This window comes from Vipera ursinii (genome assembly GCF_947247035.1).
Source record: "Vipera ursinii genome assembly, chromosome: Z".
Classification (NCBI taxonomy): Eukaryota; Metazoa; Chordata; class Lepidosauria; order Squamata; family Viperidae; genus Vipera; species Vipera ursinii.
Window position 1 is genome coordinate 113008393 of NC_139517.1, and position 14867 is coordinate 113023259.

Here is a 14867-nt window from a genome sequence, read left to right on the forward strand (position 1 = left end):
CACCTGGAATACTGCAGCCAACTTTGGGCACCATATCACAAAAAAGACATTGAGAGTTTGGAAAAAAATCAGAGAAGAGCAACTAAGATGATTAAAGGCCTGGAGACTAAAACATACAAAAAACAGCTGCAGGACTTGGGTTTGGCTAGTCTAAAGGACTTGCGTTTGGCTAGTCTATCATCTAAAGACATGATAGCAGTATTCCAGTATTTGAGGGGCTACCACAAAGAAGAGAGGGGTCACGTTATTCACCAAAGCACTAGAGGGCAGGACAAGAAACAATGGTTGGAAACTGACCAAAGAGGGAAGCAACCTGGAATTAAGGAGAAACTTCCTGACAATGAGGACAATTAACCAATAGAACAGCTTGCCTCCAGAAATCATGGGTGCTCCATCACTGGAGATTTTTAAGAAGAGACTAGACCAGGGGTAGGCAACCTTGGCTCTTTTATGACTCATGGACTTCAACTCCCAGAATTCCTGAGCCTTCTGGGAGTTGAAGTCAACGAGTCATAAAAAAGCCAAGGTTGCTTACCCCTGGACTAGATAGTCACTTGTCTGAGATGGTGTAGGTTCTCCTGCTAGAGCAGGGGGCTGGATTATAAGACCTCCAAGGTCTATTCTATTCTATTCTATTCTATTCTATTCTATTCTATACTATACTATACTATACTATACTATACTATACTATACTATACTATACTATACTATACTATTATTATATTATATTATATTATATTATATTATATTATATTATATTATATTATATTATATTATATTATTATATTATATTATATTATTATATTATATTATTATATTATATTATATTATTATATTATATTATATTATTATATTATATTATATTATATTATATTATATTATATTATATTATATTATATTATATTATATTATATTATATTATATTATATTATATTATATTATATTATATTATATTATATTATATTATATTATATTATATTATATTCCTTATGGAAGTTTGTCACTAAATTATTAGAACTTAGTATAGACTCTGCTTACCAGTGAGGAATGTGTCAAGGGATTCTGTGACTTTACCGCTATTTTTCATTCCCCTGAAGATTTGTAAGAGACCAAAACTTCTACTTTATAATTTTAAATGCATATACTTGATCCAGGTAACGTTTCAAATTTGCTTTGATGATCCAACCTAATATAGGTGTAAAAGTTCCTTAATCAATTTCATATAAGTGCTTAAATGACATGTTATCCATATGAATATAAGTACTTGATAAATCTATAAACATTCAAAATTTGAACAATTAAAGAAGTTGCACTTCACAACCAACTATAATACTTTTGCACTCAAAACACAAAACTCAATGCCTCTGAGGCTTCCCAATTCATAAGTGGATTAATCAGAAAATACTCATCATGTCTTTTAGAACCCAAAGGTACTTTTTAAAAGGCAACTGGACTTGCTTTGTTTTTGTTTCTTCTGATTGATTCTCCACCATTCAGTCAGAACTGAAGAAGCTTCCTGGATGAGAAGTGAAACATCTTCAAGCAAAAACAAAGAAAGTCCAGTTGCCTTTTGAAAAAGCAGCCTTGGGACAACCATGACCTGGATGACTGAGAATCTCTGTACATATGTCTGGTAGAAGTTTGTGTCTGGGACAAACCAAGAGCTGGAAAACGTTTGCATTTTTTCCTGCAGTATGTGGCTTGCTACCAGGGTCCTTTTCTTATGTATTTCTGAAATATATATTAATCTGAACACAAAAAACTTCCAAATCAAAAAGCTGCATATTCAAAGTAAGAGAGGTCTCTTCTCCACAGCTTTCCTTACCTCTCTTTGAGAATTAAGCACATACTTTCACAAGTCTGCTCCTGGGTAAAACTATAGCTAGGCAAACCACAAAGGGAAAGTCTCTACCTACAGGCAGTCTTCAACTTACAACCGTTCATTTAGCGACTATTCAGAGTTACAATGGCACTGACAAAAGACATTTATGACCATTTTTCATACTTACAACTGTTGCAGTATCCCCATGGTCATGTGATCAAAATTGAGACATTTGGCAACTGGCTCATATTTATGATGGTAGCATTTATGACGGCTGCAGTATCCCAAGGTCATGTGATCACTTTTTGTGACCTTCTGATAAGCAAAGTTAATGGAGAAGCCAGTTCACTTTGCAAATATGTGACTAACTTAACTACAGTGACTCACTTAATTAACTGTCACAAGAAAGTAGTAAAGTGGGACAAAACTCATTAAACAACTGTCTCATTTAGCCACAAAAGATAGACACTGTTTAATATTCATATGTTATGCATAGGTAGGGGTGTAGATCTACACGTATGCCGTATATAGTATGTATATGTTGTACATAGCATGTTTAGGTGTGTGTCATGTATGTGTTCACTTTGAGAGCAGGCAACTAAATTTCATTTTTGATGTGTGTCATTGTGTCCACAATAAAAAATGACAATAAAGGTTGCCCTGCCCTGCCCTGCCCTGCCCTGCCCTGCCTTGCCTTGCCTTAAATATTGGGCTGAATTGTGATCATAAATCAGGACTCCTTGTACTTGGCCTTAACTTCTGATGATTTTATAAATACATTCAGAGAGTTTTCTTGACAACAATAGGGAAGTAGCTTCACACTGCTTTCTTCCAGGATATAACTTTTTTACTTCTTAGTCTATTATAGAGCGCTTGATTTTTCTGGTTATCTCTCTCAAAAAAAATCTTATTCTTTCATTGTAGATAAGGATTATTACTGAGACTCTACATTAGGGTCTTCCTTATTCCCTTTAAGACAAACTAGGTTCACTAAATCTAAGATATTCTAGAGGTTCTATAGAGCTTCCAAAAATAAAAGTGTCCTAAATGACCCAATCATTCTTGTTACAGATGGATTCCTAAAATATCTATTTATTGTGAATCTTAGAACATTTGAAACTTAGGTTAGGATTGGATTGAAGTAAGTTTTGGTCCAGGCACAGTTGGACATTCCTTTGTTTATAGGATTAATTTAGCAAGTGGTACTAGAGTCTGTTCAATTCATAAAAGTGTACAGCATATTAGACATATGGGATATTAAGAGACTACAGGTGTAGCAAGGAAAATTTTCCAGACAAAGTGCCAATCAAGAATGCTCAAGAGACATCTTTCTACTACAGCAGTTTTCTTCTTTAAAAAAAAAGTTGACATTAGCTACAGATTTTTTTTATTTTTTTTTGCAGTGAACATCGCAAGAAACCTCTTTACATTTTTACTTTACATTAAAGCAGGAAACCTGATGAAAGATTTTTGCACAGGGCACAAAGGACAAATGGAAGACATCAAAATATTTCAGTACACAAAATTATTTGTAGGAAAAAATAGGGAAATCAGGTATAGGCACTTAACTTAAATATAATCTAACACAACTATTGAAAAACATACATTACTGTGGAGTAACTACTTTATCATAAAGGATTTAACTTTTTAGGTGCTCTCTCATATTACAGGTTTACAAAGAAGAAATGGGAGTATTAAAGCTTTTGTCTATGGACTGAAAGAAAAACCTCAATAATCACAAGAACAAAAGCATTTATTAATAAGAGAAATGATAAGGGTAGATAGAGAATAAAAGATAAAAATAAGGATTCTAAATTTTAAAAATGCTTTCCTCCATCCACTCAGTTGTCAGTTTAAATAAAATACATGTGATATTGAACCTTATCTACTTAGGGGTACTTATGCATGTGTGTATTCATTTTCTTTCATTATTTTTAGATGCAGTGTCAGCATGTGTATAAAAATTTCATTAATTAACCAATTAACTTGCAGTCTTTGTTTTGCCTGGGTTCCTATAACTGTGCTTTGAAATTGAAATAATATCACGTTGCTAAAGAAAAACACTTTTACAGACAGAATTAGGTCAAAGAAGAAATTGCAGAGGGACTAAACAAAAATGAAAAAAATGTCTTTGATGTCTCCCATTTAAGAATAAAAATATACAGCAAAAAGTGCTTCACACCAATCTCTTTAGTCATCAGTTTCATTGTTTATCTGGAGATACTGAACCCAGAAAAATTATGATAGGTTGGTGGGAATAATATCACCCACTGGGTGTCCGTATTTCTTGGAAGTTTAAATGATGCCATTAAATTAGTAGCCTTATTATATGTATCTGTTCATTGTTCTGTGGAGAAAGGTACAAAAGGACTTCTGCAATTAAATGATACAACCTTGTTAGAATAGCAGAAATCCAGAATCACTGAGAAAGCAATAGCATTTTAGGGTCCATATTTTTGAGTAAAATAACCTAAGAAAAATCTTATATTCATACTTTTGCAAGACTGTGGTATTCATTTCAGTGTTCATAACTAAGAAGCCATCCAGTTTAGGAATGTGGATTTCACTTTGCTTGTAAAAAAACGAAGTCAACTTCATGTGTATAACAGAATAGAGAGAGAGAAAAAATGGATGTACCTAAGTACTCCCATATGTGAAAATATGTATTTAAACAAGCAACTATGCTTATAAACCTAAACATGACCTAGAATTATACAAGGTAAAATAAAAAATATTCACTACATCACATCTTCTCCAAACTAATACAATATAATAAAGGATTTTTTTTCAAAATAGTATTATGACCATCAGGTAGTCAACTCTGAAGTTTAGAGATAATGAAATTTGAGGATATATGTCTCTGTGTGTGTGTGTACACACACACACACATAAATATACACACACACACACATATAATCTTTAGATGTGGCAGTAATGGATTGGAGTTTTTCCTCAATAACACAGATTCTGCGTGCGTGCACACGGACACATACAAAATTTGTATGTCAAAGTAATTGAGCAAAAACTCTGATCAATTTATGTCACATGAAAAGACTAAGAAATCTTGGTGTAATTGATAAAGACTTCTGTTAACCAGGTAGGTTGTCTACAGTCTATTTTCAACCTAGTACGCCATGAAGCAAATCTAGAATTGATGAGAGCTTGTCTGTCAACGGTTGAATCAAGCCTCAAATAACCCAATTCCTGAGCTTTCTGTGATGCAATTTGGCGATTAGAGCAATGTAAAAAGATTAGCAGTTTGGCGATTAGAGCAGTATGAGAAGATAAGCAAGCCAATTTAAAACTGACAGTTCAGTGTAAGTTGAAGTATGAGTTCCCAAATGAAGCAACCATGCTGAAACATTCAAGAATGTCATCTTTCTAGCAGGAAAAAAAATGTAATACCTTGCGCTCGTGACTTCTTGTGCCACCAGAAGGATTCTGCTTCAGAAAGCCTGCTGTTGTGGACCATCTTGTAGGGTTTTTTCGTGAAGGCTCTTCTGAAGTAAAATTGGTATCGCTGACTGATAAGGAGAGGCCCACTAATGCTGGGTCACTGCTGCGACGTACATGAAGTGGCATATCTGAGGAGATAAAAACAAAAAGAAACAGTGAGGCAAGACTTTTCCAACAAAGGGAGACACTCATACTATTCTTATTTGGAAACCAAATGGTTATAATATCCAACCTGCAGAATACAAAAAAGTCCCAATTACTTATCTAATGAAATCAATGGAAGAATACATTGTTCAAAGGCCAGAAACCCTGCTTTATAGGATCTAAGCAATCAGTGGGTGATGGCAGAATTAAAAAAATAAGTTAAATTCAATTAATACACTACTTTGTATATTTAATAATTCTCCCCTTCTGTTGCATCAATTTAACTTAGCAACTGTTCAAAGTTACATCAATTATTCCAGTATAGCTGTTTAAAGTTGCAACAGATCCCCCTATAACCAATACACACACACACACACACACACACACACACACACACACACACTTGGATATTTAGAAACCAACTAACTTTTATGGTCAGTTGCAGCATTTTGTGATTTTGTGAGATGATTTATGACAGTTTTTCTCATAAACCAATTTTCTCAGATGGTTTCCAGCAAAAAATGCCCATTCAAATGCACCGATACACTTAATGACCACAATGTTTGCTTAATAACTACCATGAAAAAGATCATAAAATTAGTCACATAAGCCTCAACTTACAACCGCCATGACTTATGATGGAAATTCCAGACTCTATTACAGCCATAAATCAAGGACTACTTGTAATGTGATTATAATTTTTTGAGAAGCTTTGGGGCAATGACTCAAAGCTTTTATGGGTTATATACAATCTTGGGTTGGATTGTACTCCCTTTTTTTAAGCACCGAACTTCCTTGAACAAACACTATGAAGTTCTGAATATTCCCTCATTCAACAGTTAGTCGAAGGAAGATATTCTAACCAGAAACAATCACACTGACCCTTTATAAAGTGACAGTGACTGGCATGATGTATCTAAAGTCCCTGGATGATTCTGAATAATATTTTCCCCTTCTAAACAAATGAGGAGAGTATCACATCATTTGTGTTTACAAGCAATTTGGCTCAGTCCTTATTCACACTGAAGGATGTATACATAGCTAAGAGCATGCTTCCATCATACTATTTAATTACTGTAGTGTATAGCCTCTAAATGTATAATAAACTTGGCTTTAGATGTTACAATCTTCCTTATGATTCCTGTCCCTAAAATAGAATATTATCAATATAATTTACAAAAACACTACAACAATCATCTTCCGTGGGTAAATATTGTAGAACTGCAACAGCAACATCTTTCACTATCAGTCATTCATAAGCAATTTCTGGATCAGGTTATTTCACAAGGATTGCAGATTCAGCCTCCACACATTCAGCCTCCACACGCAGGGGGTTGGACTAGATGACCTCCAAGGTCCTTTCCAACTTTACTATTATGATTATGACATAAGGGAGAAAACAAAAACAGGACCTATTAATTGTGCTGCTCCTTTTTACAGTGGATCACCTTTTAGAAATAATCCAGGGGTTTAATAAATTATGTCCTGGAAAAATTAGGATATTTCAAAAATATTATGAGGCAGTTAGTCACTACATCTCTGCAGCATGTTTTTTTTAAAGTTATGCAAGTTGCAAAAATGGGGCCGGAGCTATCAGACTTTCTTACAAAGCACAATTTTACCTAAGCATATAAACTCAAGAGAGTTTGATCTTCTCTTTCCAAAGTTTGTTTAAGCCTCTAATAATCACAATTGATTTCATCTTATATTCTGCATACTTGTCTAACTTTGGGAGGACAAAACAATTGATGTTATACAGTTGTGGGCATTTATATAATACCTATTTTATTAGAGTAAAAGAGACCTTCGCTATGAACCATTATGTACAATGATCATAATCTTTTTCAAGCCCTTTTTAGACAGGACTATTCATGCCTTGATCAGGACTGAAAATCCAATTGTAACTGGCATAAAGACAACAGGGCACCATAGTTCCAACTATAAAGTTTTATATAAGCAAAGATTATTGCTACACTGAGTATTTATTGGATAGTGTGATACTGGGTCTTTTAAATTTATTTGGCCACACACAGCACCCAAGCAAAAACTCAGATCTCAAATATTTTACTTGGGAAGGAGAAAAGTAAGTGAAATAAAAAAATAAAATTTATTTTCACTACACTATCTCCCTGTCCTGCTTAAAAACCATATATTTTTATTGCACTTCAAGATGTTCAGTACAGGAAATGAACTTTCAAGAAACATGTTTCTAGCCATGACGGAAAATGTAATATAAAAATAGAACGTCTCTATGGAGTTCTCTGACGTCTTGGTCGTCCCAAAGGTGCTTTTCAAAGGGCAACTGGGCTTTCTTGGTTTTTCTTGAAGATGTTTTAATTTTCATCCAGAACTGAATAAGATAAGAAGTGAAATGTCTTCAAGAAAAATCAAGAAATCCAGTTTCCTTTTTTAAAGCACCTTTGGGATATAAAAATGGAATAAAAATAATTATATTCCTGTGCAGGTATATTTTTCTTACCTAACAGCATACAATTTATGTGCATGCAATTTATGAGATTCTTAAACATTTTAATCAGCTTTATTTTTATGTTCAAACCAAGACCATAAGTCTGTGTTCTTTGACGCATATTTCCATCAACTAATGCAACCAAACATTTGAATATAGGCAATGTTCCAAAACCAAAGTGGACTTTTTGAAACCGAGGGGTAATTTTTATATTATTATAATTATTTTAGTATTTGAGATCCATAAAAAAGTGTTAATGGGCCATTAGAGACTTTCAGACCATTAATTGTCCCAAATGTGGGAATATACTCAGAAAAGTTATTTTCTAATTCTTTTATAAAGCTACACAAGCTGTGCAAATATTGTTGTGCACTGTGTGAAGGAATGCCTATTTTTGTGAATGTTTAATGTGCTATCATTTATTTCTCCAGATGACCATAATTTAACCAATATTATTTCCCTTTTAAAATCATTATTTTTAATTATTAAAAACCCCAAATGTTTTTAGATAAAAGCAAGGGATGTACGATGGAATATTTCGGACAGTTGAACGTGGTTTGTATGTATGTGTGTGTCCATGTGTGGGGATTTTCTGGCTCCACATATTCTTTTCAAATTATCAGAAATATACAAAATTTTATACACATGACCACACTATATCTTACATTAAAATGTAATAATACCAGTTGTTTTATTCCCAATTTCCAATCAGTTTTTGCTCCAATGAAACTCTTCCATAATGGTATACTCTCTCTCTCTCTCTCTCTCTCTCTCTCTCTCTCTCTCTCTCTCTGTGTGTGTGTGTGTGTGTGTGTGTGTGTGTGTGTATTTATTTATTTATTTAATTGAATTTGCATACCGCCCGATTTCCATAGGACTCAAGGAGGTTTACAGAGCAGTTAGAACCATGAAATACAAAAAATTAAAATCAAAAATCAATTAAAACAATTAAATTCAAGCCCCAAAAGTAAACTTATAACCCAATTAAATTAACAACCCCACAGTCTGAACCGAACAGCTCAGAGAGCCAGGTTTTCAGGTCCCGGTGAAATGAGTGGAGGTCGGGGGCAGTCCTAAGTTCCGTGGGTAGTTGGTTCCATAGGGCAGGCACACCCACAGAGAACGCCCTTCCCCTGGGAATAACCCGCCAGCATTCATTAACCCGCAGTACCCTGAGAAGGCCCTCCCTGTGGGGGAGCACAGGACGATGGGAAGATGATGCTGGCAGCAGATGTTCCCTTAGATAGTCCAGACCTAAGCCATTTAGGGCTTTATAGGTCATTATCAGCACCTTGAATCTCACCCGGAGGGCAACTGGAAGCCAATGCAGCTCGCGGAGAAGAGGTGTTACATGGGAGTATCGGGAACCTATCACAACTCGTGCGGCTGAATTCTGCACCAGTTGAAGCCTCTGAGTGGTCCTCAACGGCAGCCCCATGTAGAGGGCATTGCAGTAGTCTAACCGGGAGGTCACAAGTGCATGAGTGACTGTGTATAGGGCATCGTGGTCCAGATAGGGCCACAAGTGGCGCACCAGGCGAATCTGGGCAAAAGCCCCCCTGGTCACGGCTCCTATATGATCTTCAAAACTGAACCGTGAATCCAGGAGGATGCCCAAGTTGCGAGCCCTATCAACGGGGGGTAACACCTCATCCCCTATTGTTAATCATGGAAAAAACTGGTCAGTCCGAGATGACAGTATGAACAGCCAGTCAGTCTTGAGATGAAGCCTGTTTCTCCCCATCCAAACCCAGACCGCCTCTAGGCAACAGGACATCATGGCGAGGGCATCACTGGATTGGTTAGAGGTGGGAAAAAAAAGTTGGGTATCATCAGCGTACTGGTGATACCCCACCTCAAAACCACGAATGAGCTCACCCAGCAGCTTCATGTAGATGTTGAACAGGAGGGGAGAGAGGACCGACCCCTGAGGGACTCCACAAACGAGAGATCTCAGGGTGGACCTTTGTCCTCCTGTCAACACTGACTGTGAGCGGCCGAGGAGGTAGGAGGAGAACCACCATAAAACAGTGCCCCCCACTCCCAGCCCCCTGAGACACCGCAGTAGGATACCATGGTCGATGGTATCAAAAGCCACTGAGAGGTTTAATAGGACTAGGACAGAGAAACAACCCCTGTCCCGAGCCTGCTATATATGTGTGTATGTGTGTGTGTGTGTGTGTGTGTAACAGTTTTTATTGCTGAAAAATCAAGCTTTCGTTGGCCAACTGCCAACGTCATCAGGATGGAGATGCTGGGGTAGGGAGATTCCGTTTATACTGTTGGTGTCTGCACTCTGCTCATGGAGCACGCTCAGATCTGTTTGTTGAGGTCTGCCGTATTTCTTTGAGTTGTCGCGCATCCGTTTTTGGGATGTATTTGTCTCTGGGTATCTGTTGTTAAAAGTGAATTGTTTATAGCTCCATGTGTTGTAGCCATAACCCTGGTCATTGTCCGTGTTCTCATGCCAGGGATCTTAAATGGTTGTTGCTCTTCTTCTTTGTGTTCGACATTGCAGAGTGGTTGTGTGCTGGTGCAATCTTGGATTTGATGCAATGAGGTAATTTGTGAATTTTTGCGCTGTTTGTCTTCATGTCGCGCACATCGTTGCTCTTCCCAATTTCTTAGTGCCTGGTATGCAGGGGGGAGGTCTATATGCCAGTTGATGGAGGAATGGTTTGAAAACCAAGCTTCCTTAAACAAGCGGCCGCCTTTAGTGTTGTCACTGGCAATTGCCTCAGTCCCTGCTAGATTAAAGGCATGGTTGTGTGTGGCCATGTGTGTCCACACCTGTGAATGTTGTTCTTGTCTTCTAATAGCAAGCTTGTGTTCATGCACCCTAGTCCTCAGTCATTTTGCTGTCTCCCCAATGTAATTGCAATTGCAATTCTGGCATGATATCTTGTATACAACTGAGGCTTTTTCTTCATTGGGGAGTGGATCTTTAGGGCGCATGACACAAGCTCGTAAGGTCCGATCAGGTCTGTGGGCAACACCGACTTTGTGAGGGGTTAGTATGCGCGCTGTGGCCTCGGATACACCGTGGATATAAGGCAGTGTTATCCGTGATGTTAAGGCGTTGTCACATTCATGGCGAGTAGGTTCACGTGGCCTGCTGTATTGTCTGATGAAGTTAGACGGGTACACGTTGTTTTTGCAGACACGATAAAGGTGGCGTCTTTCTTCCCTTTTTGCCTTATTCGTGCTGCAATGCGTATCTATACGTCTAAAGAGGGTTCTGATACAGCTGGCCTTATGGGTTGTGGGGTGATTACTTTCGTAATATATATGTTTTCTGAGGTTTTCGCGGGTGTTTGTCTGTGGATCTTTGGTCATTCGGGTTTTTCCCCGCGTAGAACTAAAGGTGTAGGAGCAACGTTTCGATGGAATCCCATCCGTCATCATCAGGCTGGTGGCTTCAGCTTCCTTCTTCTGGGAGAAGCATGTGGTAGTGGCTGTTCCTCTTTTTTAAACTGCCAGAGGTGGGGTGTTCTGTGGGTGGAGGTGTGCTCTGATTGGGTGGGGGATTAAGTGTGTTCTGATTGGGTGGGAGTGTGTTTTGAATGGTGGGTGTGTTCTGATTGGGTGGGGGGGGTTGATTGGATGGGCTGGTCTTAGCTGCCAGCCTTAGACCTGAGCTGGTGAGTTGTGGTGCTTTTGTTTGGCTTTGTGTTTGTGGTGGTGCCATGTTTTTATAGTGGGTGTCAGTTTGCTTATTGTGTGGTTTGGAGAGGTTTAAAGTGGCTGATGTTGCAGCTGTAGTTAGGTTTCTGTTTTGTGGTTGTGCCTTGTTATCATTGTGGGTTCGGATTTGCTTTTTGAATGGTTGTGTGGTGGTGATGTCATGTGATGTTATCATGAGTTTGGGTCTGGTATCATTCTTGGTGGTTGGGACTCATCTGTCAATCAAGGCAGGTTTCCAAATGGCTGGTAGGCAAGAGGTATCACCTCGTTTGTTCATGCTGTGGGGGCGTTTTTCTATCTCAATGGCTTCTCTGATTATTCTGTTGTTAAAATGTTCAATTTTGGCGATAGTTTTGGTTTTTTTAAAATCAATTTCATGTCCCGTGGCTTCAAAGTGTTGGACCAGGGATGAAGTTTGTTCTCCCTTTCTGAGTGAGTTTTTGTGCTCTTCAATGCGTGCACTTGTTCTTCTGTTGGTCTGTCCGATGTATGTGGTGGGGCAGGTGGTGCATGGGATTTCGTATACTCCTTGGTTTTCTAACCCAATTATGTCCTTGGGGTTTCTTAGGATGGTGTGTGTATATATATATATATATATATATATATATATATATATATATATATATATATATATATATATATATATGTGTGTGTGTGTGTGTGTGTGTGTTTCAAATGTTAACTATTTAGATTACCTTGCTAGGCCCCAAACATGGGGCAAATCTTTATTTCCTGTTTTCAGCCTATCTTGAAGGCTATCGAACAGGCAGTAGTCACACCGGACAATTCATATATTTGTGTAAATTACTAACAAAGAATTAAAGGGAAACTGAGATGCATTTCTGACTTGTTAGTCGTCATCAGCCAGCTATACCCATCTGAGATTCGAACCAGGGCTGATTGCATATGAGGCAGTGTTATTTGCCTCTAAGCCACAAGGTCTCTCTCGCTCTGTTAGCTTTTTTTCTGCAAGGGAAGATATGTTTCAAATGTTAACTATTTAGATTACCTTGCTAGGCCCCAAACATGGGGCAAATCTTTATTTCCTGTTTTCAGCCTATCTTGAAGGCTATCGAACAGGCAGTAGTCACACCGGACAATTCATATATTTGTGTAAATTACTAACAAAGAATTAAAGGGAAACTGAGATGCATTTCTGACTTGTTAGTCGTCATCAGCCAGCTATACCCATCTGAGATTCGAACCAGCGCTGATGACCTTTCAAGATAGGCTGAAAACAGGAAATAAAGATTTGCCCCATGTTTGGGGCCTAGCAAGGTAATCTAAATAGTTAACATTTGAAACATATCTTCCCTTGCAGAAAAAAAAAAAGCTAACAGAGCGAGAGAGACCTTGTGGCTTAGAGGCAAATAACACTGCCTCATATGCAATCAGCCCTGGTTCGAATCTCAGATGGGTATAGCTGGCTGATGACGACTAACAAGTCAGAAATGCATCTCAGTTTCCCTTTAATTCTTTGTTAGTAATTTACACACACACACACACACACACACACACACACACACACACACACACATATATATATATATATATATATATATATATATATATATATATATATATATATATATATATGTTTCAAATGTTAACTCTTTAGATTACCTTGCTAGGCCCCAAACATGGGGCAAATCTTTATTTCCTGTTTTCACAATATCTTTATATTGTGGCATTCCATCTCCATTTTTCCCCATGATACACTTATTAAACAATTACTTCGGCATATTTGCAAGTCTGTTTATGTGTGAATAATGGAAGATTTAGAATCTACTAATGGAATATATAATGAATATACTTCTTGATCAGAGTTCTCCATCCTATTTCCCAGTTCAATTCCTTCTAGACATCAAAAACAAAGCAATAAAAGTGATTTTAAAAATCCAAATCCTTATCCAGATTTGAATATGTAACTCTGCATATTTTTGCTGGACATCTAACTGCCTAATGACCTCAAAATTATAACATGTAAAAATAAATCAAAAGTAATGAAGCCTGTAATAATACATTCACTGATTAGCTAATGATTTCCAAACTCTCATTTGGAATTCCTCAAGAACAGGTGTTAAGTATAATGAAACAAATATTGCTTTGCTGCTTCTGAATAACAGAATAAAACTGTTGGAACGGACCTTGGAGGTCTTTTAGTCCAACCCCTTGCTCAAGCAGGAGACCATTTCAGACAAATCTCTTCTTAAAATCCTCCAATGATGGAGCACCCACAACTTCTGGAGGCAAGCTTTCAAACTGATCAAGTGCTTCTTCTTCAAGGACCTTGGTGCTCTCTGAATTTGGTTGCCTCCCTGCAGTCAACACTTCACACTTCACCAAACATCATCAGTGCCAGAAGAGAGTGGGGCAGAAAGTCATTGGAGAACCAGAGCAAGCCACTTGTATATAAACTGAGAGCAAACCCCACTCTCCTACAGCAATGATGATGTTACCCAGTTGGGCAATGAAACATCTTTTCAAGTGTCTCTCTGCTCTCCCAAAAGATTTACGCATGTCGGTAATGAGAAGGTATGATGTAAAGTGAGTCTGCTGCCAGTTTACACTCCTCCCCTGAAGCTGAATCTATATTCAAATGCAAGTGCCATATACACTTTTGCTACAGAAAAACCAATTAGAATGCCTAAACTGGGGAAACATAATGGAGTACTTTTTAAAAAGAGATTATTAAAAATAGGACAATTGTTTAAAGCCAGAATTACAGTAAATCTGTGAGTGGATATACATGCACACAGAAATACACAATTTTATATAAATAAAAATATTGTCCCAACTCTTTATCACTGATGCTACACCTATCTAGGTTTAATCAAAATCATTAATATTTTAATTAAATCACTGAATAGGAAACTGATATGTTGTGAAAGAATCAATCAGCTTCCAATAGCATTTTTTTTCAAGAGTGCTTCTGGAATGAAACCGCTCAATAGAAATTCTTGGAAAATATATGTGGCAGGTGGCTAAAGCTAACGCTATGTCTGGAATTACAGGACTACACTAAAGAGCATGTGGAGGATAGGAAGGAGTGTTTGTAAAAATGATCTTGGGAACCTCTAGGAATCAATTCTTCTCTTGAAAACCCTTTTCTGATTGTAGGACAAGAGCAAACACAGCTGGAGTAAAATGTATCATCAGTTTAGAGTCCCTGCACGGGCAAACACAACATTAAAGCCTTGGTGGAGCAGTGGGCTAATGCCTCCTTAAGTAACACCAGCTGCCTGCAATTAGTGCAGGTTCGAGTCCCACCAGGCTCAAGGTTGACTCAGCCTT

General features: G+C 37.5%; 1 protein-coding gene across 5 annotated transcripts in view; it reads right to left on the reverse strand.

Annotated features, from left to right (window-relative positions):
- Positions 1-14867, reverse strand: part of PARD3 (par-3 family cell polarity regulator) — a 671095-nt gene that overhangs the window by 365428 nt on the left and 290800 nt on the right. For all 5 annotated transcript variants that reach the window (XM_083376219.1, XM_083376217.1, XM_083376216.1 and 2 more), the window contains exon 4: positions 5228-5406. In XM_083376219.1, coding sequence (XP_083232345.1) covers positions 5228-5406 — 179 coding nt within the window. The remainder of the gene's footprint in view (positions 1-5227; positions 5407-14867) is intronic.